Source organism: Microplitis mediator, chromosome 5 (genome assembly GCF_029852145.1).
Source record: "Microplitis mediator isolate UGA2020A chromosome 5, iyMicMedi2.1, whole genome shotgun sequence".
In the NCBI taxonomy this organism is placed as follows: Eukaryota; Metazoa; Arthropoda; class Insecta; order Hymenoptera; family Braconidae; genus Microplitis; species Microplitis mediator.
The window spans coordinates 26,658,466-26,683,962 of NC_079973.1; the positions used below are offsets into that span (position 1 = coordinate 26,658,466).

A 25,497-nucleotide genomic window follows, 5' to 3' on the forward strand; every position below is an offset into this window, starting at 1 on the left:
GAATTTTATTTTTTGAATTTATTTTGAATATCAGACTTTTTTCAGACTTGAATATTTAAATACTTTGATCAAGTCTGAGTAATTATAAATTGTTAAAAAAAAGTAATTAAGAAATTACTGTCGGTAATTTTATTATTAATTACTGTCGACAATTAACATGATTTCAAATTTAAAAAAAAAATCCCGCGCAATTTGATGGAGAAAAAAAATTCAAAAATCGCTAAAATGAGCGGGAATCAATAATTGGTATTTTAAAATAATAAATATATGTAAGGTATCTAAATTCATGTTATAAAAAATATGAGGTAATTATTGAGTAATAAATAATTTTTGAATGAATGCAGCAGCAGCCGGTCGTTCCCCAACGACGCGTAAACAAACGCACTTGCATTTTTCATAATTGGCTGTTTGAATTTAAAAACTGTTAAATTAAAATTGTTTTTAGGAATAAATTAACTTTAATTAAACCCGTTATAATTTATAAAAATATAATAATAACACAATGGATTTTGGTAAACTAAAATAACATATTGTAATAAACAAAAAAAGTTTAAAAAAAAATTATTTATTTTTGATGACAGACATAACCAAAAACGGTCATGTCATCCGTCATCAAATCCATGAAATTTAATTATTTAAATGATAAAAAATCTTGTGAAAATGTCTACACCGATGACGATGATAATGACTTTAATTTCAAGGTATATATTTACTTATTTTTATCTATAATTATATTTTTAATTCAAAATTTTAAATATTTTTTCAAGTACGTGCCTTCAAATCAATTCAAATATATCGTGAAAGATGTACGAAGACAGAGATCGAAAAATGATGAGGAACGAGTCTGGACTTCTTTTGTAAATCAGCAGGAACATCAAGAAGATTATCACCTTAATTGTTATCGGGACGTTGATGCCAAGCAAATTCTACGCGCTAATTTGCAAGAAGTTGATCAAGAGCTCAGGAGGTTTGACGAAGACTCTGAACATACAGAAAGACTGACTACGTGTACAAGTGATGACAAAAGACATGATGACTTGGTAATTATTTATTTATAATTATTTTAAATGATAATTTAATCATCATCAATCATTTTTCCCGCGCTCAGGTTCCTAGAAGTGATAAAAAGTCACTGAAGTTTGATTATGAAGTTGAAAACTATGATGATGATGATGACAATGACTCAGAAAGCAGCAGCACACTGCGGGCTGTACAGAAAGAAGACGAGGATCAGTTGGTCTACGAGCGCTCGCCGGTATCTCAACTGGATTTCAAATCCAAATCAACAAAATTGCGCTACGAGCACACAATAAGACATCGTCATGAACGTCCTTGTACTTTTTATCGTGACTACAATTGCCGTGAATGCAATTCAACTCCTGAATTGACATCACAAAATGAGCGTGATCAATATTCCGTCCATGCCGTACGTATAGACCCAGTGGTAGCTCATAAAATTTTAGGTATTCAAGCTAAAATTTCTGAACTTCTGGATGAAATATCATACCGTCTCTGTCGGATACCCCAACCAGACGGCGATATCGATTTAAAACGACGTCAGCAACGAGTTATGGAGTTCGCAATACGATTTTCACGTAATTATTTGTATGATTTGAGACGTCAAATGTCAGACGTCCAAAGACACGTGAGAGTTATGTCACCCGGTGCTAGACGACCTACTAAACGGGTGCTGTCACTGCACATGCAAGCGTTGGAACAAAAATTATGCTCAATTCATCAATTATTACTCAACGCTTTGAGTGCTTACTGTAAGCACATACCGAGTTCTATTTTAAAAGGACATCCGGGAAAGCTCAAAGAAATTTTACAAGTCGTTATTGATCTGAGAGACGTTTGCTCAAAAATGAATCTCACTGCTGAATTATTCGGTGCTGGCGATACTGCTCCGCTTCCTTTGGTAATTTATTTAAATTTATCGTGATTAAGTCGCTGATGGTCAATGATAATTAACTAAATATTTTAATTGAAGGGTAAAGATACGCAGAAAAGGTGCTATGCTATTTTATCAAAGCTACGTTTGACTTCAGACCACGAATCAGCTTACAATCACACGGCACCGACACTCATTGGCGCATCAACATCCGAAGCTAAAAGACGAAATCGTCTGGACAACCGTAAAAATTATCCAAATCGCTTTAGTATGTACAGCGTTGATTCTAAATATACAAAATGCCTGAGAAATCGACGGCCTGGTATCAGATGATTAATATTTATAGAAAAAAATTGATAAATCATTAGATTATTTGTTTACTGATAAATTATTTATGCGTTGAATTATTATTGAATATGTGTATAGTTACTGTCGGTGTCTATCCAAGAGACAGGAGAACTACTGTCGGCAGATTGCGGTTGAATAATCCTGCCTCGGGTCCAATTGAACCTCATCAAAGTATCCCGATGCAAAAGCCTAGACGTGAAGTACTGAAACGAAGCCGTGTTAGGACTAGAGATTATCAAAAAGAGGATGATATCAGAACTGTGATGGAAATGATGCCAACTGACTCGGAAATTGTATGATAATTTATTTTTTGAAATTAGTATTTTTAGTTTTTTTTAATTACTGATGATAAATATTTCATTTTTTAGGGGAGCCGTGGAATATCATCGCGTATTTGCCACTCGTCAATGTCCAATGTCACCAAAATTAAAAAAAAAAACATAAAGCGGGAAAATGATACGCAAAGTAGGCCACCAACAAAGTCCAGCAACCAGATTGATGTCAATAAAAAAAAATCATCAACAGAAATTGTTATTAAAAATAAACAACTGTCTAGTTTAATTCCAATCATAACGGATTTGATTTCTTTAGCTGCTAAAAAAGTATATGCTCGTTTTTATTTTATATATTTATTTATTGGGATTTTTGTTGATAGTAGAATACAAATTTTAGCAAAAAAATTCATCATTGAAAGAAGCCACGACAATGGAGGCTCTCCTGGAGTTTCTGCACGAATATTTAGCAGAGAAAATGAAAAGCAGTCGGAAATCTTCGATCACGTCGCCCGAGTCCCAGGACAATGGCAGCAAGTCTTCAGAAACTCAACGGACTTCCAAAACCCAGAGTTCTCGTGAATCTGAAAGCGATCGAGAGTCTACAGAATCTGCTCCAAGTGACAATAAAAATTCTGGACTGACTAAACTCAATGTATCCCATGATTCAGCGGATCGGCTCCTCAAGTACCGAGATGAGTACCAACGTCTCTGTAGTTTGAGTCCCATGTACACCAGCAACAGCTTAAACAAACCCTGGGAAGTGGTTTCATGGTAAACCTCATTCTATTAATTAAAATATATCGACTTTATATTAATTTTACCTCATTACATTTTACTAAATTTATTTATCATTTTGATGACAGGATATCTGACAAGCTGATAGACGAGTTGGTTGTAGAAATATCAAAAGAACTTCAAATGGACGATGTCATACAAAAATTATTCGATTTAGAATTCCAAGATTTTTGAAGCCAAAATAATAATTTAAAAAATATTTATTTTTAATCATGGAGATGAATATTTTTATAGAACAATTATCTGTATAAATCGTGTGATACTAAAAATAATTTATTTATTTATTAATACAAGATTTTTTTGGGGAACCAGCGACCGATAAAAATAATTAATAATTAAATGTATAATTTAAATAATTAATACAATTTTAAAACCTTACAGAATTTAAAATTAATCAATTTATTAATTTAAAAAAAAATGAGTTTTTATGGCGAGTTACATAGATGCCGCCACGGAAAATAGTCAAAGTTACGTTACGTGATCGCCTACATATATTTACACATATACATCCTGAATATATGTAAAATAATGATAAAATCAAATCAAGGTTACTGTTACTACCAAGAGGAGCAGCGGTCAAACCATTGTAGGAATTATTTTCGGAGTCAGAAGTCAGGTATTTAGTGTCTATACCACTGACGTATTCTACTCCAGCTAATTCAATACTTACGTATACCTTAAAGGACAAATATATACTATATATATATATATATATACTATGGGTATATTTATATCTCAGTGACGCGGAGCACATGTGCCTATGTGACTAAACGCACGTTTATATATTTTATTATTTTATTTTATTTATTCGTTATATTATTATCGTTATATGCCACCGGCAGTAAAATAACTACTCGTCTATCAGTACTGTATTTACTTAACATTAAAGTGAAATTGCTCCTAAATCCGGTTTCACGCACAAATGTGGATCCACATAAATTTTTTTTTTTAAAACAGTCTATTCCTTTTCTCGAAACTAGCGCACGTGAAAGTATCTCCAGTCAGTGACTTCAAATTTAATGAAACGTGCGTTTTATTTGTCGACAATCATTTTTTTATTTCAAGGTAATTTATAAACTCTTTATTACTTAATATATACATGCAATTATTACCTAATATTGTTTATTATTTTGCAATACTAATTGCAGGTAACGAGTAATTATAATTCCTTAAAAAAAAAACAAGATTTTACGATTAAATTGATGATAATTAGTGTTATCATCCGTCTACTGATTATTTTACTGATTTGTAAAAATTTTTAATGGCCATAGTACTTTGGTTTATCAGCAAGTTATCAAGTTTTGAGTTTTTAATCATTCGAGTGCTTGTCTTTAAATACCACGTCCATGTTAATTTTAAATCAGTTGACTTTTTTTTAAATTTCAGTACCTGGTTTTATTATTTTCTTGCTATTTAAAAGTTCTCAAGTATTTTGTAATTATTTATATTTATGTAAGTCGATATGTTATATATGTAGGGATTTAAAATTAATGATATGAGGAATAAGCGAGAGTGAGTTGCATAAATGATACTCGGCTTAATTATAATAACAATTATTGAGCGTCAAAGTGGATAATTATAAAAGTAAATTAATTTACTAAATCCCATATGTATTTTGAGTATTAATATTTACTTATAAATGAATTAACAATAGAGCCAGTTATTTAAATTATTATGATTGAATGTAATCACGCAACAAGTTAATAAAACTTTAGTCGTTAATGAATATTTAATATTTTAAATTATGATGTCAAAACATTCATATCTCAAATCGGTAGTTGAGTATAATTAATTATTTTTAAATTACTGTCAAAGATAAATTACTGTAATAATATTTTAAAAATATAAATTTTGATGTATTGTCATTTTTAATTTTAGAATATGCTGGCGTACATTGGAATTCTGTTGCTGGGACTGACGAGGATACAAACGACCCAAGCCTGGCAGTTATCTTTTGCAGGGAATCAGTCGGTCAAGCTTCATCTTGATGACGTAATACGTGTCCCATTTGAATTGGTAATTCCTGAGGGAGTTGACAGACCGGGGCTTAAATTTGACATCACTAATACTGACCGTAATATTGTGAGCGTCAGGGAACCATGGGTTGAATCTTTGCCCGCTGGTGCCGATCGCTTCAATGGTTCTTTAAATATTACGGGTCTTTTTCTTGGCAAAGCTGACATTGTCCTAAAAGTCACTGAAAAAGGGGTAGGTATTTTTATAAATTATTATTGTCAGTAATTAAATTAATTACTCAATTTTAATCTTCGCAGAAAACTTATGAGCTGAACAAATTAGAGGTAATTGTCATACGTCCGGAACGTATAATCGATAGATTATTTACTGGAAGTGTTGTAGCTCTTGTGTGCATATTGTATATTAATTTTGGATGCGCTATGGATTGGAACGTGTGTCGTGAGACGATAAGGAAACCTGTCGGGCCAATTATTGGATCGATTTGTCAATTTATAATTATGCCTCTGGTAATTTATTTGTATTTTACACACCTAGGGAGGAAAGTAGGACATTCCAGCCCGCGTAATTGCCTATTCGAGTCAAGGAAGAGGGTGGAAAACACGCAGATTGGGACGTTCTCCTTTCCTCCGTGGTGTATACGATTTTTCATTAGACCTGCACCTGAAAGTTTAAATTTTTACCTGTTTGCGGGAAGGATAGCGCATGCGCTAATTTTTATCATTTTTTTTGTTCTCTCAGAAAAAAAAAGAACGACTTTCTTCCCTCTAAACAGGGCGGGAATTTAAACTTCCGATGTGGGTTTGGTGGGAAATAATTATTCATATTCATTGTTGATAAAATAAATTAATTTTATTGTTTATTGACAAACAGTTGGCGTTTGGTATCGGACAGTTATTGTTCCCTAACAAACCAGAAATGCAAATCGGTATATTTTTTACTGGGATAAGTCCCAGTGGAGGAGCGTCAAACATATGGACTTTGCTTTTGGGTGGAAACCTTCCACTTTCTATCAGCATGACAACTGTATCAACTTTGGCTTCTTTTGGTAATTACATATATACTATTTTTATTCTTTTATCTTCCCATTAATTTTAATTCCGAGCTGTTGAAATATTTTAAATCAAATACATAAATTTAAAGTAAATAGTCTGCGTGGTCTGTCGCAGTTAATTTTTGCAATGACACCACAGCTTTAAATAATAAATTATAAATGTTTTATTTTATTTTATTAGGTACCATGCCACTGTGGATATTTACTCTGGGTAAATATATTTTTGACAAAGGAAATATAAAGATACCTTACAGCAGAATAGCATTTTCAGCTGTAGGTTTAGTACTTCCATTAGGAATTGGATTTTTAATTCAGCGTAAATTCCCACGACTTTGTAAGATAATGGTCCGAATAATGAAACCTTTTTCCGTAATCTTAATTTTATTTATTGTTATTTTCGCCATCGTAACAAACTTATACTTATTCCAATTATTTTCCTGGCAGGTAATTATTTTATATTTAAATCTCAACTAAAGACCGAGTATTTTATTCATAAATTTAAATTCAAATTATTTTTCACCAGATAACTCTAGCAGGAATGGGTTTGCCATGGCTAGGATTCATATGCGGTTTGATAATGATGCTGGTCTTCCGACAACCGCAACCTGACGTTCGTGCTATTGCCATTGAAACCGGAATTCAGAACACCGGAATCGCTATTTTTCTTTTAAAATCCGGTATGCAGCAGCCAGCCGCCGATCTTACCACCGGTAAAAATTTTAATTTTCAATTAATTAATCACTTGCATTCTATTTTTATTCAAATAAATAAATAAATAATTTTTTTTAGTGATTCCTGTGTCTTGTGCCATAATGACGCCGATTCCACTGATGATTTTATGGCTGATAAAAGTTATTTACGACCGCAGAAAAAACAAAGATGAAAAATTATCTGAAAAATTACAACCCGATGGGATGCCTATCGTCATATCAAATTTATCAGCAATACAATCACCATAAACGGCATTGATACTTAAAATAACTGGTAGTAGGGTCCTTTGTAATTAGATATAAATATTATATTTTATTGTTAAAATATAATTACTTAGTTATGCATTAATACGTAAAACAGGCTCCTAATTTTTTTAGGAGCTAAAATATATAAACTCGGCAGCGCCGAGTTGAATATCTTGTTATAAATCGGCAATTCAGTTGAATATCAGCTTTAATTTTTTTTTATAGCCGACTAATGCGTACACAAACATTTTCAATTGAGCCAAATAGTGTTCATTTAAATCAACTGAAGATCTCTAGGTCATCAGTGGTGTTTTGAGATTACGTCACTCCTAACAATAACAATATAATTTTACTGTCCATAGACAATTTAAAAATTCGGTATATTTTTCATTAACTTCCAGTGTACGCATTTTTGAGTTGCCTTTAACTTAACTGATTTTTTTTTACTTTAAATAATAAATTAAGTAACAAATTTAATGGTATTAAATTGGATTATTCCACATGTATTCTAGTCGGATGAACCGAGGTCAGGTTATCAACTAGGCGTCGAATAATCCACCGCTCAAAATTATTATGTCGATTATGAGTGATGATGAATTTTATTGAACGACATTATTTATAAAATTTATTATTTTTTTAATTATTATTTTTAATTCTGCTGTATGTTATGGCATGTGATATTGAATATTAGGACATATTAATATTGTTGTCATTACGTTTATAAGTGTCAAATAATTTCAACTTTTTTTTTATAATATATTAACTGTTAAAACTTTTTTATTTGTTTAAATATAAACAATATTTTTTTATAAATAAAATATTAAAAGTGTCTGTTTAAAAATATGTACAATTGAATTTTATAAATATAAATATGTACAAACAAATAGATTATTAAAATAGGAATACAAATAATTGATACAAAATGCGTTATTTTAATTTTATAACTTTTTCTTTTTATTTTCTTTTATACAAAACCCGATGAAAAAAAATCTGAGCTCGAAAACTTTTGAGCTCTTCTCTGATATCCTGCCAGTGAATTTTTTTTTCATAATTAAGTAAATTTGATTTAAATTAAAAAATATTTTTCCTGTAGAATAAATTTCCCTAAATGTTTAATTTAAAATATTGTGATAACTCTGTAATCCGGATTTCCGTGGTAACAACATTTATTAATGTTTGTATAAAATGGTTAATCATTTTGGAATGTATAAACCTCGAGCAGAGTATAAATTCCAATGTAAAATAAATAGTTTAGTTTATTTATGTTTTGTTACATAAAGACGTTTTCAGAAACTGTCATACTGATTTATTTTTAGTAAGAGTTGTTGATGACGCGTAACGAACTATCCTCAATTGTAATAATAATAATAATATTAATAATAATAACAACAATAATAATGATAATAATAATGTGGGTAAAATATTTAAAACCCACGGGATATTTATTTGCGTATAGTTTTGTGATATGATGGGCTCAAAGCCAATTAAATGCAAAACACTTAACTACAAACATTTAAAAGGACCACAACTGGCTATTAATCATAATAACTTACAGCGAAAGATCTAATGCTGGATCAAAAGGTCAATGAACCTGAATAAATAAATAAATCATCAATGTGTTGACAATGTTACCAGTAAATTTTAAAAATTTATTTATTATTTTTAAACCGCGAAAATTAAAAAAAACCGCCAAGTTAATAATAACAGACATAAGGAAATTATCCAATGGTTATTTAAACATTGCAATCAATTTCAACCTTGAGTAATGTGTGTTTCAGGTCAGCATCTGTTTTTAATAGTAAGGATAATAACCAATGCATCAGCATTAACATCAACAGCGTACAATCTAACTACCGTTGATTAATTATTCACTACAATTCAAATTACTCGTTACAAATCATCGTACATACGTTTGTAATATAAAGTGTGGGTTGCAGATATTTAAATACTCGAAAATTTCGCGGGGATAAAATAACACATCATTATTATTATTGTATTCTGTTAAAGTGGAATGCGCGAAAAGATGAAACAGAGGATAGAGATAGAGATGGAGAAGAAAACACTTCAGTGTTAGCGAATTTAAGTGCACAGAAAAAGGACCATCAGCATATCATCATCTTGCACTGCATTGCATTCTCTTCAAACGACTCGTATCACAGACAAGTCGGTTGCCAGATAATAGTGTTTTTAAAATTTGGCACATGCTGTCCGTTGATGGGTTTCATACTTTTATTAATATATTATATTATATGTATATATTTTTATTGTCGAGGAGAAGAATATCATTATTATAATCCATTTAATCTGAGCAGACAAAGTTTAAAACAAGTCCACGAGTTGGTTTATATCTTCGGGTAAACGAGCCGTTAAACAACGAGCAATCCAATTTTCTCTGCTCCCGTTTGAATTAACACTTATTAATGTCTATTAACATACATTTTATTTGTTACAATTCCATTGTCAAGTGTCTGTTTAATCGAGGGTACATTGGAAGGTCGTCCAATTTTTTAAATTTCGATAAATTATATTCTAAATGTATATAATATTGGTACAAATATATGTATGCGCTCTTTGTAGTATTTAAAATAAATAATAAAAAAAGGCATAGCATTATTGAGCCAAAAATTTTACTGGAAGATAATTTTGTACCGGCCTCATCAACGTTTCAACCCAATTACGCAATTGCTTGCGACACCTTTTTACAAAACCAGAATATGTATAGACTAGTCTGGTCTCTCCTTTATTATTGGAAAAGATGAGACATATTAAATATTTAAGTAATTTATACTTCAATAAAGTATAATATTTGCCAACCAGGAAGTATGTAGGCGGGTTATAATTTTTTAATTTTTTTATTGCCGCGAATAGTTTGAATTTAAAAGTTAAAACGAATATTTATAAAAGCAATCAGTCATGTGCAGCGGAGCTGGTAAATAAAATAAAATAAAATAAATGAAGCTTCCGATGATATTTTTCAAAGTCTAAGGAGTGAAATTGTTAAATTAGTAAGCGGATATAATTAATGAGATTAAAATAAATAGGCGTAATCCATTAGGATGCTGAGGCTATTAAGATTTTTAATAACTATAAAAATATGAGTTTAGTGTCTGTGTATAACTATTGACCTTCTGCCGGCGTGTAAACCTCGGCGGAAACTTATAACATATTTCATTTTTCGTTTCTCTTGTGCGTCGACTATTTTTGTGCAGACTTGTGTGTAATTGGGTAGTGGCTTTCTAGCTGGTTCACCCCACGGGCCTTTATATCTCCCCGAGAAGCTGCAGGTTCGCGTCAGGTAACTTTCGTCCGTTTGCAACGCAAGACATCAATCACCATGGTAAGATTTATTATCGCGACTAATCCCTTTTTATCTTCTGATCTTCTTATTTTTAAAACTCTTATCTCTTTAAATTTACTCATTTATTTTTTTTTTTTTTAGTTTTTTTACTTATCAATTTTTAAAATCTGTGACAAATATTAATGGTGACCAAGTGATATTTTTACTTTTAAGTGAAGTGTGGGGGTGTGCAAATCGTGTACGAATCACATCGAATGATTCGAAAATTTTCTAATTACCCGAAAGTTTTCGAATTATTGGTAACTTTTCAAATTACTCGATTCGAATCGACAAAATTTTGATCAGCTTTCAAATATTCAATTTCGATTTAGTGGAGCGCGTAATTTTTAAAATAATTTTTCGTAGTTTCGTGTCTGAGCTCAACTTACCCCGTATAAAAATTTGAATTATTGGAAAAAATATTACAATTTTAAGTCATTTACAAGAAAATTTTGAATTATTCGTAAATTTTCAAATAATTCGTGAATTTACAAACAATACGGAGAGTTTCGAACTATTCGAAATTTTATGAATTATTTGAATAGTTCGATTCGATACGAATATCTCGTAAAGTCGAACTATTCGCACACCTAGTGGTGTTTTTTAAATTTGAAAAAAATTTATTTATTCTGTTTGTGATAAATTTCAGGAAGAAGATGAACAAAAGACCGCGATAATGCGCAAAGCATTTCAAATGTTTGACACCACCAAGAGCGGCTTCATTGACACCATAAAGATCTCGACGATATTGAACACCATGGGCCAGTTGTTCGACGATGCCGAGCTGAACGCAATCATCGCGGAAAACGATCCCGATAAGGTCGGAAAAGTAAATTTCGACGGGTTCTGTAAAATAGCCGGGAGATTCCTCGAAGAAGAAGACGCCGAGGCGATGCAAGAAGAGTTGAAAGAAGCTTTCCGTCTTTACGACCGTGAAGGAAACGGTTACATCACAACGGCTACGCTTAAAGAAATTCTCGCGGCTCTTGATGACAAGTTAACGAGCTCGGACCTCGATGGTATCATTGCCGAAATTGATACCGATGGCTCTGGCACAGTGGACTTTGACGGTTAGTTTTATTAATAATTAATATTTTTTATGTATATTTATATATAAGGCAATTATATTTAATGAGCTTGTCTTTTTTAAGAACGCGTGACTAAACAATTTAAATTCTATTTCAGAGTTCATGGAGATGATGACTGGTGAATAACTCGTGTTCAAGTTAATCTTCACAAGAATACTAGCACCCACGCAAAAGACAAAATTTAAAACGACAACAGTCAGCTTTGTCATCATAAGAAGAAATTAGATGTTCGCATGCGATTTGATAATTTTCATTATACATTCAATCAGTTCTCCACATCATCATTAACATTATTTAATTACTAATTTTAATAATAATAATAATAATTATTAATTAATAGATAAATAGAATAAAAATATTATTTTCTAGTATCAAATAACGGATAATTTATTTTGAGTATTACCAATTACAAAGTGAGGGCTAACATAAAAAATAGGAAAAGAAGTAATGAAAGTGTGAAAGAAATAAAAAATAATTATTTAGCTTAGTAAGTCATGGGGTGGGTTTCGTGGTGGTGCTCATCTTGGAAATGGCCGTCGTGGTGGTAGACGACGAACTCTGATACCATCATGTTTGGAATGTAGTAGGCGCTTGGAGCAAGAGGTCTGTCCAGTGGGTAACCCAGAGGCTTGTAGTCCAGGGAAACGGCTCCACCGATGATCTCGCTGATGTGCTTGCCTTGGTAGTACTTCTTCAAGTACTCGATGTTGTGCTTGTAGACGTCGTAGCCAGTTGTCTGGTCAGACTGGACTTCGTGGTGCATTCCTTGGTGTGCTTCGGTGTGGACTCCTTGGTGTACTTCTGGGTGGACTTCGTGTTTCACTCCTTGTACGGTACCTCCGACGACGTATGGGTAAACTGCGGCACCGTGTTGGTAGACACCTTCACCTTGGTATACTTTGTGTTGTCCTACGGGTAAGATTTGACCAGCGGGTACTTGGTGTGGGTATTGGTGTTGGTATTGGTATGGTCCTTGTCCTTGCCATTGCTGGTAGACTTGTTGTTGTCCTTGGTATTCTGGGTGGTGGATTCCATGGTATTCTTGGGTTGGCCAATATTTCTCAGAGTGTTGGTGGTAGTGGAAGGGGTAGTATTGTGGGTATTTGTGGTAAAGGTAGTGACCGTAGTAGTAGTGCATTTGTTCAACTGAAACTGAAATTGAAAATAATGAACTTAAGGAAATAATTTTATTAAAATAATGATAATTACCATCTTTGCCGTAAATTCCGTGTTGGTGGTAGTGGGGAACAACATCAAGGGCGTCGTAGAGACCTTGTCCAGATCTTTGTTCTTGGACCCATGGTTGGTAGTGTTGATCATCGACAACGTGGTAATGGGGTTTCTGGTAGGTGCGGTATTGGGCAGGTACGACTGGTCCATACTGAGAGCTGGTGTGTTCAGGAACGCTGATGAAGGCGAGAACCTGGAGTGGGAATCCACCGTAACGACCTTTAGGAATTGATAGTCTGGCGGGGAATCCGAAGATTTGGGATGGCTCAGTAACGTAGAACGGGTTCTGGGAACGAACTGCGCTGTCGATGTATGTCTTGATGTGGTGGACAGTTGGGTAGTCGTGGCTCAAGTGTGGTGCGTGGTGAGAGTCTCTGACGATTACGTTCTTGCCTTCTTGGACTGTAACATTAAATTAGGTGATTAGTTGGTTTATTTGATCTAAAAATAATTATTGATAGTTAGAAATAAACTTACAGTCGTAGACAAATTGGTCAAGTTCAACGAAGTAATGTCTGTGGTGGCTGATGTCGACTAATTTGCCATCGTAGTCGTATTTGGGTGCAAGGTAGACACGTACGACTGCGTTGGTGATGGGTTTCTCGGAGTTGACAACAATCTGGTATTCGTATGGCTTGTGGTTGATTCTCTTAACCTCGGCCTTTACTTTAAGGTTCTCCTGCTCGTTCTTGTTGACCGGTTGGTAAATTCCGTTGTCGAGGTCGACGATTTGGGTGTCGAAGTAGGTATTGAGGTCGGGGAAGATGATTTTGTCGATGGTTACACCAGGAACGATTAGGTCGTTGTATTGGTAAGCTGGAAGAGACTCCTGGTAACGTTGGAATAATTTTATCACACGTTTGTAGAGTTGGTAGAAGGCTGGGTCGCGGACTGATGTCTCATGGAGATCAAGAGCAGATGGAGTGTACTCCCAGATGGTACTGAATTCCGGTGCGTTGCCAAGAAGTTGGTGGACTACGGCCTGGTAGCTGCCGTAGTAACGTGGGTTGATGGATTTTCCGGTACCTTCAATTATTTCTCCGAGGATGTTGAGTCCTTGGGAATGGAAGAGGGATAGGAAAGATTGCTGGGGTGTGATTACGTAGCCGGAGTCAATGGCATCGACAATTCTTTGCTCAAGAGCGTGTGCGTTTCTTACGAGGTCTGCGTAGTAGGGAGTGAGGGTGATTTCGTGAGAGCGACCAGCGAACTGGAGTCCGTTGGTGCAGTACAAGTGTGGGTGGTATGGGGTCTTGATGTGTTCGTAGTCGACTTCATCGATGGGTCCAAGACCATGGGACAGACGTTCTAGGTTGTAGTGAGCCAGAAGTTGTTGGTGGATGTACCAGTAGTGTGATCCACGTCCAATGTGTGATGTGTGGTGGGTTTCACCCTCAACACCATGTACTTTGTAACCCTAAATAAATAATTAAAGGAATCATAAATAAATCGTAACGATTTCTTTCAATGTAGTAATGAAATACTTACTTCAGGGATCATGTAACCAGCGAGTGCGAAGTACGCATGGTAGAGAGCAAGACCAATATCGTGGGTGAAGTAAGAGAGTTGGTGCTCTCCGTGAGGAAGGTAGTCAGTGTAGTTTACTGGGATGACAACTGTCTGTTCAGTCATTGGGTTGTCCATACCGTAGATTCTGACATTCTGGGCTTCGTGGATGACGCGAGCGTCGAAGTAATGCTGAGGTAGGATTTCGTACAGAGCTGGTGGAATAACTCCCTGGGTCTCTGGGTGTTGGAGAAGAGCGGTGATGAATGCCTGGATGAACTGGTGTTCATTTACGTGGATGCGGGCCCAAGCAGCAGTCTTGAAAAATACTGAGTAGTTCTTGGCTCCAAGGAACATACGAGTCAGCAGAGAAACTTCTTTACGAAGTTGGCTGATGGTCAGTGAGAAGGCAGTTCCTCTTGGCTGGACATGTCCATGTTTGACGAGACCGACGTAGTACTCTACTATGTGGGGCTCGCTGTAGTCAGCATAGCTCTGCTCAATGTCGTAGCTTATTCCCAAGTTGTAGACTTGTTTGTCGGGAGTCTGCTGTGTTATGTGCTCCAACAAGTGGATGATGTCTTGCTGTTTTTTCAGGAATTCCTGGTCGGCTGCCGGATAAATTTAAGAAATCAATTAACGAGTTAATTATTATTTATTAATTTATTAATTAATGTTAATGCTTACCAGCATGCTGTCTAAGAGGAGTCGGGATAGCGGCCACTGCAGCCGCGAGGGCTACCAGCAAGAAAAAGATGCGCATTCTGATTCGAAATCAGAAAACTCTTCTGTACCATACTGCCAAAATATTTTCGCTTTTATACCAAATCCATATCGGCGCTTTCGGCCGTATCTTCCTGACCTCCATGAACTTTGTTTGTTGACTTGTTGTTGTTCGAGGGGAGTACACTGTAATAAATATTATTCAACTATCGTCTCTTTCACGCAATCTCAGGTCATCGCTATCAAATATTTATATAGTTGAGGGATGATGTAGTCTAGAATTTTCCTACATCAATAAATCCACTAATTATATTATTTATTTTCCCATTTTACTGTCTCAGTAATTTGTCAACTGGTGCGAAAAAAAAAAAAACAAAAAAATATTGTAATGCTAAAATTAAAAGGTCAATGTACTTTTAGTTTTAAAAAATGTATTACATGATCAAAAATTATATGGATAAGAATTAGCACATCACGTTTGCTGGGTATGATATTTTTAAAAATTATCTTCATTATATATTTTTTTTAATTGCATAATATTTAATATTAGTAACTTATTTCGTCTCTGTCGTTCTGATAAGTTGTATCAACATCTGCAATTAACAAAACCAACACGAAAAAATAAAACGTCACGCTTAAACGAAATAAACAAAATAATTTATTACGTTGATTGTAAACTATTTTTAAATTTTTTATTTTCTTAAAAATTACCGCAAATTATTTTCTTTTTAATTAAATTTTTCATTTAAATTAGAAACGAAAAAATGGAGGCATTTAACGTTTTCTCAAAACCTATGATAAAGATATAGATTTTATTTTTTTGAAATTTTGATTCACAGAAAATTATCATTTCTTCTCCATGAGTGCAAAAGAAGAAAGAGAAGTGACGTTTTCTCTAGAATCTCAGTTAGAATACAAATATCTATGCGACATAATTTACAGGCTTCAAAATTTTATTTTTTTAAATTTTAATCGAATTTTCGAAAGATAATTCAGTTATTTTCTTTGAGTATGAAAAACAGCGATGACGTTTAACCCTCAGCCCAACCTCCAGATGTCTATAAGTTATCTGTAATAATTATAATTTAAAAATAACATTACTTATAACTTATAAGTTTAGTGTATAAATTAATTTTTGACATTTAAAAGACACCTTGAAAAAAAATCAGTCTATCGGTTGACCCTGCGGGCCAGCCCTAAAACTTTCCGCTGTTTTTGAGCTCCTTGAGCTCGAAAACTTTGTCGAGAATACATTTTCGAGATCTAAAATACTTTTGTATGCCGTTCTTTTCGAAAAAAATAGTTTTTTACCATTTTTTCTCCAACGATATCTCTTAAACGAATAAACCGATTGAGACGGTTGAGGTCGCAATCGACGCGTTTTATCAAGTTCTAAAGCTGATCAAATTTTGAGTTCGATTTATCGAGTCGATTTTGAGATATTTCAAAAAACTAAAAAAAAAAAATTTTTTTTAATTCTTTCGACAACGGTTTCTCTTGAACGAATGAACCGATTTTGATGGTTGAGGTGGCATTCGACGCGGCTTATAAAGCTCTCGAGCCCAATCGATTTTGAGATCAATCCATTGAGCACATTAAAAGTTATAAAAAAAAAACATTTTTGACAAAATTTTATTTTTGGAATATCTCTGAACGAGCCCTACCGATCAAGCTCAATTTCTCACAGCTTCAAGATATTGACAAGCCGCGCCGAATGACACCTTAAAGTTCAAAATCGGTTGATCCGTTCAAAAGATACAGGTATTTACATACGTGCGTACGTACATACATACATACATACATGCATACATACACTCGGACATCATCTTGAAATTAGTCAGAATAGTTTCCTAGGACCTCAAAACGTCGACATCTGATGGAAATTTGATTTTCGTAAATTGGACCAAAACCAATAACTTCCCGAATTTTTGAAAATTTACAATTTTCTTAGCGGGAAGTTAAAAATGTTCATTTTTATAACGGAATAAAATTTCAAATTGAATTTAAAAATCAGCTAAAAAATACTTTTCAATTGATTTAGTAAAACAATTATTTTTTAAATTCATAATTTCAAATTCAAAATGTCTTGACCGATAACTTTTAACTTTTACAATAAGATATCTTTTAAATAACTTTACATGAGATATCGCTCTTGGCTATCGTTCAGTTTATCTTCAAGCTGAATGAATTATTTTAAAATCTCATTCTCAATATTTATTCATCAAGTACATGTTAATTAACATTTACAATAATTAACAACACTCTAATCAATGATAATTAGCAGCAGTTGCCCGACTTTCATCATCTTACATCTGCATCAATTTAAAAATATTTTTCCACGCCATAAATTTTGAACGCAATTATTAAAAGTAATAAAATCCTTTCACCGGAAGTAAATTTATTTAAAAAAAAAAAAAATTTTACTTATTTAAAATTAGAATTTTAAAACGCATTTACTTTTCGCGCTAAAAAATTCAAAATCAAAAACTGCGTAGAAAATTCAAAAGATTAAGATTTCGAGTCTTGGTCCTGGACCTGGTGAATAAAATAAATAGCCATTGTAGGATCGATGGATTCGCGCATAATCTAAGTAGAATTTTACAAAAACGGTAGTAGTGTGTGTACTTGACATTATACAACAATTGTCCATCTCTCTCCTTCATCATAATTTATTTTCCTACTTCTCTCTCTCAATTCCTAACCTTGAAATACTCAGACCTCTACCCAGACCAAACTACCCCCTGGATGGTGTGTGAACCCTACCCTAGACTCTACACACTGGCAACGTTGGCCTCTGCCAGTATTCGCAACCACCCACGGTGTTCTCTGCATGTGGGGTGTGTTTTTCTTTCACCTACACATCCATATGTTCATATGTACATATATACAAATATCTATAGTATATGTAACCCGCGGAGATGTGTTGGTTTGATGGCTTTGGTAGCTGCTGAAACTGAGTGCGAGGAAGAACATGACGGGCTGGTAGGTTACCGAAGTAAAGTGAGTGGATAAAATAATAAAGGTTAAAAAAAGGTCAAACTTTTGGGTCGGATAACAGTAAGGGTGATTTTTTTATATGTATATTAAATATATGTGGACGTTTGGATGTTATGTGTAAGTTGATTGATGATATACTGGAATTTAGTGTATGGATGACTGACAATGCTTTGGATTTGCGCGCGTATTTTTCCAAGGTGCGTTTGATTTTGGTGACGAGCTAACAACAGAACAGGGACAACGGGAGTCAAAGGAAAGCATACCCACCACCACCTACACTGCATACACTGGTGCACTAGTTCGTTATCATATATCAGTACCATCATTACATTATACTGCACAGTAGACTAGTATAGAGAATCCAGTTGGTTGGTTGTAAGTTAAAGTAAAAGAGGTTAGATGTGCCGAGGTTAACGAAACAGAGTTTGAGTGAGTGCTCAATACTCCAAGGACAATGGAGTTGAGTGACAAGTAAATAAACCTGGACTTGATACACTTGGAGGTTGATGGGTTGTTGGTTTAGTCACTAGTGCCCGGGGCAGAAAGCTAGGAAGCATGGTCCAGCGACCGGTTGCACCGAGACGTAATGTCAGGATTCTCCTGATTGGTGACCAGGGTGTGGGCAAGACATCGCTGATACTGTCCTTGGTCAGTGAGGAATATGCCGAAGATGTTCCCAAGAAGGCTGAGGAAATTACCATCCCTGCGGACGTAACTCCTGAGCAGGTTCCCACACACATTGTTGATTACTCTGGTGAGTACATGTAACTGTTTATTTTTTTAAAGTTCATTGCTGGAAAATTTATAATTTCTTTTGTTAATAATTTCAGCTACGGAGCAGACAGACGATCAACTGAAGGAAGAAATTCAAAAAGCTCATGTTATTTGTGTGGTGTACGCGGTTGATGATGACGACACGCTTGACAGGGTTGCTAATTACTGGTTACCTCTCATCAGAAAGTGTTCCACCAGCAATAGATGTCCTGTGGTATTGGTTGGAAACAAAATAGATCTAGTTGATTACTCAAATATTGAGGCGTACCACGCGATAATGAAAGAGTTCTCTGAAGTTGAAAGTTGTATTGAGTGTTCAGCCAAAACGCTACAAAATATTTCCGAAATGTTTTATTATGCACAAAAAGCTGTACTTCATCCTACTACGCCACTTTACAATGACAGTACACAAGAAGTAATTATTATTAAATTTATATTTTTATTTTTGTAACTTAAAATTTATTTTATTTTCATTTTACAGCTTACTGAGGAGTGTAAAATTGCTTTACAGAGAATATTTAAAGTAAGGACATTTCATTTTATTTATTATTATTATTAGTGTTGATTCAAATAGAATAGAAATTAATTTTCGACCAATGATGTGATCAACTATTAGCGTAAGCGTAAATTGTCATTTGCAATTTATAACTAAGCAGAAACTATAAATACTATTCATTAATTACACTAATTTTCTAAAACTTAATCACAGTCAGAACTGTCATTTACGTAAACAAAATTGATGGTCTGAAATTACTATCAAACAAATGACAAGTATCAGAATTTAAATAGCGAATGTCTTCAGTCAATGGGTAGAAACGTTATTTGTTTTTTCCAAGGGGTGAAGGCATTCGCAATTTACGCATTTGCTAATATGCTGGATGTAGAAACCCTGAAACTTTGAGTTTTGATGCTGATATAATAAAAAAAAATGATTTATTTAGATTTGTGACTTTGATAATGACGGTTTACTAAATGACATGGAGCTAAATGCGTTCCAACAATCATGTTTTAATACGCCGCTGCAGCCACAAGTACTTGAAGACGTAAAAGCTGTGCTATCAAAAAATATAAACGATGGTACTTGCAACGGGTGTGTTACTATGAAAGGTTTTATGTATTTACAATGTTTATTTATACAACGGGGTAGGAATGAAACAACATGGGCAGCACTGAGAAAATTCGGATACGATAATGAATTACAAATGTCCAAAGAATACATTCATCCACCGTAAGTATTTTAGCATAATTTAATTGATGTATTATTTATTAATTAATTATAATTAAATTACAGCCTTAAAGTACCGCAAGGATGTACGACAGAATTGTCTCACAAGGGGCAGGAATTTTTAACAATATTATTTATGCAGCATGACAGAGATCGTGACGGTGCTCTGTCGCCTTCTGAAATGGAATCATTGTTTTCGCGTTGCGTAACTCCGCCATGGGGAGACGAGTTCAAATATACAGTAGCGACTAATGAAAAGGTTCGTTGGCTGATTTTTATTTTATTAACATATACTGAGCTGGTAATTTTTATCGTAGGGCTGGATAACGTATCAAGGATACATGTGTCAATGGGCACTAATAACACTAACCAATGTACGTAAAACACTTGAATACATGGCGTATCTCGGGTACAATATTTTTAATGATGAATGTCAGACAAGTGCGGTGACTGTTACGAGAGAAAAAAAATTAGATCTCGCTAAAAAGCAATCGAGTCGTAATGTTTACACTTGTCATGTAATTGGACCAAAGAGTAGTGGGAAGACGACACTGTGCAGGAGTTTTGTTGATCCTAAGCTTGAAGTAAGATTTACTAATTTAAATAATTATTTTAATTTGTTTTATTACATAAAGATAACTTATAATTTTTTTTATGATTTGTAGAAATTGACCGATGAGAAAGTTCCATCAAATTCAAATGTCACAGTAAATACTGTGCACGTGTATGGTCAAGAAAAAACAATAATACTGCGAGATATAAATATAATGAACGTTCAAGATGCCTTGACTCCCGCACAAATTCAATGTGATGCAGCAGCACTTGTTTATGATGCAAGTAATCCGAAATCTTTTGAATACATTGCGAGAATTTACATTGTAAGTATTTTTTTTATTTATACCAGGGATGTGCGAAGTTAGAATTTATGAATCATTCGTATCAAATCGAACGAATAATTCCGAAAATTTATTTTGAACAAAAAAATTGTGATTTTTTCCAATAACTCAAATTTTTGTCAGGGTAAGTAGAGACTGATTGAAAAATTTTCAAATTATTCGACTCGCACACCCCGAATTCGTACGTAATTTCAATTTAAAATAAATTTTGATTGGTATTAATATTTTTTTAGAAATATTTTGCCGACAGCAAAATACCTGTATTAATAATAGCCAACAAAAGTGATTTGTCGGAAGTTAAACAAGAGTATTTACTACAACCAGCAAGCTTTTGCAACAAGTACAAGCTGATGCCACCGCAGCCGTACAGTGTTACGCGCACTGTCAGACCTGAAATATTTGTTAAATTAGCAACAATGGCAGCATTTCCGTAAGTATATTTATATTCACACTTAACACCGTTACTATTTATTATTATGAATAAAAAAATTCCTCAATTACGCCACGATTTAATTACTGCCTAAGAATGCCTCGAGATAACTAGATTGCTTTCTTACGGCAATGGAAACAATTGTTCGATTAGTCGTAGATTCGTAAAAGTTACCCCTGAATTTATTTAAATAAAATTTATTTGCTCTTCCCTTAGTACACCAATTTTTTTCTCTTTTCATTGGCTCATAAATTCACCTTTGAATGCCTAAATATTTAGTTTCGCGTTTGAATTTATATTAAATAAAGTAAACAATGAGAAGAAACTAACGGAAATTTCGTGTTTAGCCGCTTTCAAGCAGCGTGGGTATTATTTTACAAACACAGGTTGGTTTAAATTATACACTGTACCGCTAATTTATTTTTTATATATTAGGCACGTTAGTAAACTTACAAGCAATCACTAAAGTAATTGTGTATTAATTTAAAAAAAAGTATAAATAAAATACAATGAATATTTTGTACGCTACTGGCTACTGTACAGGCTTATTAAATTGTTTCTTTAATTTTTGTTTAACAATCACACACCCCATGTCATATATTAATGAATAATTAAAAAATAAAATCATTAATGCGTTGGATGTATCATTGACTCAATGTAACTGACTCTTTTCAGCACTTTTCGACGTATGGTCTACATGTTGCTTGACAATCCTTCACCAAGACAATGGTGGAGTTCTTTTACAAGGTCTCTGTTTGCCTTAATCATTTAAAAACAGACATATATATTAATATTATATATACATTATAAATTTTTATTTGTAATTATAATTCGTGGGTGTGTGGCATGTGCATGCCATCAACTCGTCATTGGTTTTCTTTTATTAAATTCACATTTTATTTCCCAAGCTTACAATTTAATAGAAACAATTATTTTTTACAAGCCTGAACATCGCTTATCAATAAATAATTAAGCGCATTCTCAGACAATACCCCCCAGTTTTTTTAAATATTTAATGACCCTGAACTGTAATGATAATGACCGTATTCTTTTTTATCAATTAATTAAAAAAAAAATTACTGACAGTTATCAATTGGGAGGTAAATAAAATTTGGTAACTCAATTTCAGTAAAATCTTCTGTCACTTTTGAAATTCGAAATTTTGTAGAGGAAAATTTATTTATCGAATTTCGTTTAACTCCCAATTGATAGCATCTGTCAGTAATTTTTTTAAATATCTATATCCCGGTGACAATTGAAAACTGCTGTCATTTTTTCAATTGATGCTTTAATCTTTTTAAATTAATTAATAAAATTTTATTATGCTTATGATTGAGTGATTGAATATTTGAAAAAGTGGGACACTGTCTGACAATGCCCTTAAATAATTAAATGATTTATTTAAAATACCAATTGCTATTCTGTAATAAACAGCACGTTGATTACACAGTGGCGTTAATTTGTTTTATTATTTAAACAAAATGAAAATATTGTGATTTATTGTTTGTTATTGTTATTGCAGACACATGAAACAGTTTGGATTGATGCAAGGAGACTCAGTAGTCTGGTGGAAAGCTGGATTAGGACTTGCAGCAGCAACAGTCGCTGGTTTTATTATGATGAAAGTCTTCAATTCAGAAAAAAGATAGTCTACCATTTATATTTTATTTTATTTTATTTTTTTCCTCGTAATCGTACAGTCACTTGTTTAAAGATACCTTATCCTTAAGCACGCGTTAAGTTAATAAAGTACTCTATTACCCAACGTAACTCTTTTTTAAATTTTACTTTATCCCCAACCCCATCAGTCCGTAAATCATCAACTTACGTTTTAACTTTTAAGTTACAAACTAATGGATTTGTAATAACAATTAATTGTCTACTAAAAATTTATTTATCATTATCCATAAATAAAATACAAGCATATTTTTGTTTGTAAACAAAATGATTGGTACAATTAATTATCTTTTAGATTTCACCTTGATATTGTGTCGAGATAATTGTTCGTTGGTACTTGGTTTTTTTTTTCTTACTAACTCATCTTCATTTTTTTTATCCTTGTTTACGTTGGATTTATTCAGTGATAACATGATTTTTATCAGGACTATTTCAATGCTAACAGGCTTGATAATTTTATTAATTTAATGCACTGAAAAAAATCAGGAGTAAAAAAGATCACTCCGAATATGGAGTAAATTTATTACGGAGTTTGATTTTTCCAGATTAATGATTCCGAAGTGATTTGGATTTTATCTAAATTCAAAATGAGTGTGAATGTAGCAGACATCAGATAAATTTAAAATTATAAATAATTAAAAAAAAAAATATTTATAAAAAATACACTTATTAATTTGAAAATTTTTTACATGCGCATTTTTTTAAAATTTGATGTCTGTTACATTCACACTCATAATTCGAATTGGAGTAAATTTGAATTTGAATAAAATTCGTAATCACTCCCGATTTTTTTCAGTGTCGAGTGCCGATTACCTTTAATTGAAGCAGGAGTAATAACTGATAACTTATGATTAATTTACTCTAAATTTTATTAACATTTTCAAAGTCTAATACAGAACTCGAATTATGATTATTTAATTTAAAATATCATCAGCATTTTAATAACTTGGTTTGTCATATTGTTTATTGAAGATTGATATTGATGTGTCTATTTCCTAAGATTTACTATTGATTTAGATGTCTGTAAAAAACAAATAAAAATATAAAGTTATTGATTGCATTTAAACAGAAGGTGAACGATTGATTTTAATTTAAATATACTGACGATTGGCCATCTTGCACTGGCGTAAAGCCTCGTTGAAGCCGTCGCAGAGAGTGAGATCTGACTGAGTCTGGGCGCACTCCAAGAATTGCTTGACTTCCCAGGCACAGGCGCCTCCGGCTGGTGCTGATCCCTGCTGGGGAACTGCCGCTGGAGCTGCTGGTGCTGCTGCCTCGTTGGAGCCACCACTGAACATTCCAGTCATTGCGTGGCCGATTGTGTGTCCTACAGCTGATCCAATGGCGACTCCTCCAGCGGTAGCTGCCATTTGTCCCATGAGTGATGGCCCCTGAGATGGAGTGGCCATCATTGGCGCTGGTGCTGCAGCTGGAGCGCGTGCTGGCACCTGAGCTGGTGCAGCTCTTGCTGGTGCCCTAACCCTAAAAAATTTTTTACAATAAATATTTTAATCAACTTCTGCATTGAGCAACATGATGAAATTTTTTCTACGTCTAGTTTTTTGAAAATCACTTGTAGGATTTCGTCTATTAGATTTTTGTTCGCGACCATGGACCTTGTAACTGTGACGTAATGAGTCATTTATTAATTTACCAAGAATGAGATCCGTTCATATTTTTTTATAAATTTAAAAAAAATTTTGAAGTCTAAAAATTTTGAATTTTATTTAAATCTGATACTTACGTCCTTGGTGGAGGTCCAGATGCGCGTCCTCGTCGTGGCATTTTGTCTGATTTTATTTAATTTATAAAAACTCAAGTTTACGTACTGACTCTTCTGAATTCTCGTTAAAACTGAGGGCTTACGCACACTTTTACTCAACTTGGTCGATAATGTTGCGTAAGTGTGGGAGAGGATTTCCAAGTGTAGGTTTGAGTCGGCGCAGTTCTTTTTTACCCACAAAGTTCTCGAAATTTCTCTAACCTTAAATATAATTTTTTAAATTCATACTTCACCTGAAGTTTTACAAAAACAATTGACAATTAAATTATTAATTATTAATTTAATTCCTCTGTTATTTTAAATTAATTTGTTAATTTTTTATGATAAATTTTTTAAATAATTTTGTGGACCGGAGGTCGCTAGTGGACATTTTCTGAAAGCGCTTTTTTTGAAAAATATATGCAAGTATTTATATAATTTGTTTATTTATACAGCTGAGAAAAATATAACTTTCTGATGAAAATTTATGAAGAGTGAAATAAGATGTCGCAGTTTGTTGCAACATTTGAAATATAGATAACATATACCACCAACCAAT

The 25,497-nt window shown here is 33.4% G+C and overlaps 6 protein-coding genes across 12 annotated transcripts; 4 read left to right on the forward strand and 2 right to left on the reverse strand.

Annotated features, from left to right (window-relative positions):
- Positions 1-121: 121 nt before the first annotated feature.
- LOC130668971 (uncharacterized) lies at positions 122-3,695 on the forward strand. Of its 2 annotated transcripts, none has more exons than XM_057471574.1 (8): positions 122-701; positions 768-1,040; positions 1,109-1,918; positions 1,991-2,159; positions 2,318-2,532; positions 2,608-2,841; positions 2,912-3,285; positions 3,378-3,695. In XM_057471574.1, the coding sequence occupies exons 1-8, from the start codon at positions 600-602 to the stop codon at positions 3,481-3,483; spliced, it is 2,283 nt and encodes a 760-aa protein (XP_057327557.1). In that variant the 5' UTR covers positions 122-599; the 3' UTR covers positions 3,484-3,695. The 2 variants fall into 2 exon arrangements, with proteins under 2 accessions (XP_057327557.1, XP_057327556.1); XM_057471573.1 differs by having other exon boundaries at positions 129-701; positions 1,991-2,213.
- Positions 3,696-3,847: 152 nt separating this feature from the next.
- On the forward strand, positions 3,848-8,191 carry LOC130668972 (ileal sodium/bile acid cotransporter-like). 3 transcript variants are annotated; one of them, XM_057471576.1, is made up of 7 exons: positions 3,848-4,374; positions 5,188-5,517; positions 5,583-5,792; positions 6,157-6,331; positions 6,519-6,781; positions 6,861-7,047; positions 7,127-8,190. In XM_057471576.1, exons 2-7 carry the CDS (start codon positions 5,191-5,193, stop codon positions 7,294-7,296), a joined length of 1,332 nt encoding a protein of 443 aa, XP_057327559.1. In that variant the 5' UTR covers positions 3,848-4,374; positions 5,188-5,190; the 3' UTR covers positions 7,297-8,190. The 3 variants fall into 3 exon arrangements, with proteins under 3 accessions (XP_057327559.1, XP_057327560.1, XP_057327558.1); XM_057471577.1 differs by lacking the exon at positions 3,848-4,374 and adding an exon at positions 4,565-4,761 and having other exon boundaries at positions 7,127-8,191; XM_057471575.1 differs by lacking the exon at positions 3,848-4,374 and adding an exon at positions 4,965-5,083 and having other exon boundaries at positions 7,127-8,191.
- Positions 8,192-10,471: 2,280 nt separating this feature from the next.
- Positions 10,472-12,097, forward strand: LOC130668974 (troponin C). Its single transcript, XM_057471581.1, has 3 exons — positions 10,472-10,630; positions 11,280-11,700; positions 11,816-12,097. The coding sequence occupies exons 1-3, from the start codon at positions 10,628-10,630 to the stop codon at positions 11,842-11,844; spliced, it is 453 nt and encodes a 150-aa protein (XP_057327564.1). The 5' UTR covers positions 10,472-10,627; the 3' UTR covers positions 11,845-12,097.
- LOC130668970 (hexamerin-like) lies at positions 11,851-15,285 on the reverse strand. Its single transcript, XM_057471572.1, has 5 exons — positions 15,142-15,285; positions 14,437-15,065; positions 13,426-14,365; positions 12,928-13,350; positions 11,851-12,870 (listed from the first exon to the last, which is right to left on the reverse strand). The coding sequence occupies exons 1-5, from the start codon at positions 15,215-15,217 to the stop codon at positions 12,203-12,205; spliced, it is 2,736 nt and encodes a 911-aa protein (XP_057327555.1). The 5' UTR covers positions 15,218-15,285; the 3' UTR covers positions 11,851-12,202.
- Positions 15,286-17,686: 2,401 nt separating this feature from the next.
- LOC130667595 (mitochondrial Rho GTPase) lies at positions 17,687-23,269 on the forward strand. 4 transcript variants are annotated; one of them, XM_057469265.1, is made up of 11 exons: positions 17,687-18,928; positions 19,005-19,363; positions 19,430-19,471; positions 19,890-20,176; positions 20,240-20,432; positions 20,491-20,757; positions 20,839-21,051; positions 21,303-21,499; positions 21,847-21,885; positions 22,175-22,246; positions 23,022-23,269. In XM_057469265.1, the coding sequence occupies exons 1-11, from the start codon at positions 18,730-18,732 to the stop codon at positions 23,146-23,148; spliced, it is 1,995 nt and encodes a 664-aa protein (XP_057325248.1). In that variant the 5' UTR covers positions 17,687-18,729; the 3' UTR covers positions 23,149-23,269. The 4 variants fall into 4 exon arrangements, with proteins under 4 accessions (XP_057325248.1, XP_057325249.1, XP_057325250.1 ...); XM_057469266.1 differs by lacking the exon at positions 21,847-21,885 and having other exon boundaries at positions 17,688-18,928; XM_057469267.1 differs by lacking the exon at positions 22,175-22,246 and having other exon boundaries at positions 17,690-18,928.
- A 758-nt stretch (positions 23,270-24,027) lies between these two features.
- Positions 24,028-25,080, reverse strand: LOC130667604 (coiled-coil-helix-coiled-coil-helix domain-containing protein 2). The gene is made up of 3 exons (XM_057469280.1): positions 24,921-25,080; positions 24,282-24,658; positions 24,028-24,197 (listed from the first exon to the last, which is right to left on the reverse strand). Exons 1-3 carry the CDS (start codon positions 24,959-24,961, stop codon positions 24,190-24,192), a joined length of 426 nt encoding a protein of 141 aa, XP_057325263.1. The 5' UTR covers positions 24,962-25,080; the 3' UTR covers positions 24,028-24,189.
- Between the last annotated feature and the right edge of the window lie 417 nt (positions 25,081-25,497).

Coding starts and splice junctions, on each gene's coding strand:
- LOC130668970 (XM_057471572.1), bottom strand. CDS start 15,217: ATGCGCATCTTTTTCTTGCTGGTAGCCCTCGCGGCTGCAGTGGCCGCT. Junction 15,066..15,141: donor TCCTCTTAGACAGCATGCTG/GTAAGCATTAAC, acceptor TTTATCCGGCAG/CCGACCAGGAATTCCTGAAA. Junction 12,871..12,927: donor CGGAATTTACGGCAAAGATG/GTAATTATCATT, acceptor TTTCAATTTCAG/TTTCAGTTGAACAAATGCAC.
- LOC130667604 (XM_057469280.1), bottom strand. CDS start 24,961: ATGCCACGACGAGGACGCGCATCTGGACCTCCACCAAGGAC. Junction 24,659..24,920: donor TCTGGACCTCCACCAAGGAC/GTAAGTATCAGA, acceptor AAAATTTTTTAG/GGTTAGGGCACCAGCAAGAG.
- LOC130668971 (XM_057471573.1), top strand. CDS start 600: ATGTCATCCGTCATCAAATCCATGAAATTTAATTATTTAAATGATAAA. Junction 1,041..1,108: donor ACAAAAGACATGATGACTTG/GTAATTATTTAT, acceptor TCCCGCGCTCAG/GTTCCTAGAAGTGATAAAAA. Junction 3,286..3,377: donor CCCTGGGAAGTGGTTTCATG/GTAAACCTCATT, acceptor TTTTGATGACAG/GATATCTGACAAGCTGATAG.
- LOC130667595 (XM_057469265.1), top strand. CDS start 18,730: ATGGTCCAGCGACCGGTTGCACCGAGACGTAATGTCAGGATTCTCCTG. Junction 21,052..21,302: donor ACATTGCGAGAATTTACATT/GTAAGTATTTTT, acceptor ATATTTTTTTAG/AAATATTTTGCCGACAGCAA. Junction 21,886..22,174: donor GTATTATTTTACAAACACAG/GTTGGTTTAAAT, acceptor GACTCTTTTCAG/CACTTTTCGACGTATGGTCT.
- LOC130668972 (XM_057471575.1), top strand. CDS start 5,054: ATGATGTCAAAACATTCATATCTCAAATCG. Junction 5,518..5,582: donor TAAAAGTCACTGAAAAAGGG/GTAGGTATTTTT, acceptor TAATCTTCGCAG/AAAACTTATGAGCTGAACAA. Junction 7,048..7,126: donor AGCCGCCGATCTTACCACCG/GTAAAAATTTTA, acceptor AATTTTTTTTAG/TGATTCCTGTGTCTTGTGCC.
- LOC130668974 (XM_057471581.1), top strand. Junction 11,701..11,815: donor TGGCACAGTGGACTTTGACG/GTTAGTTTTATT, acceptor ATTCTATTTCAG/AGTTCATGGAGATGATGACT.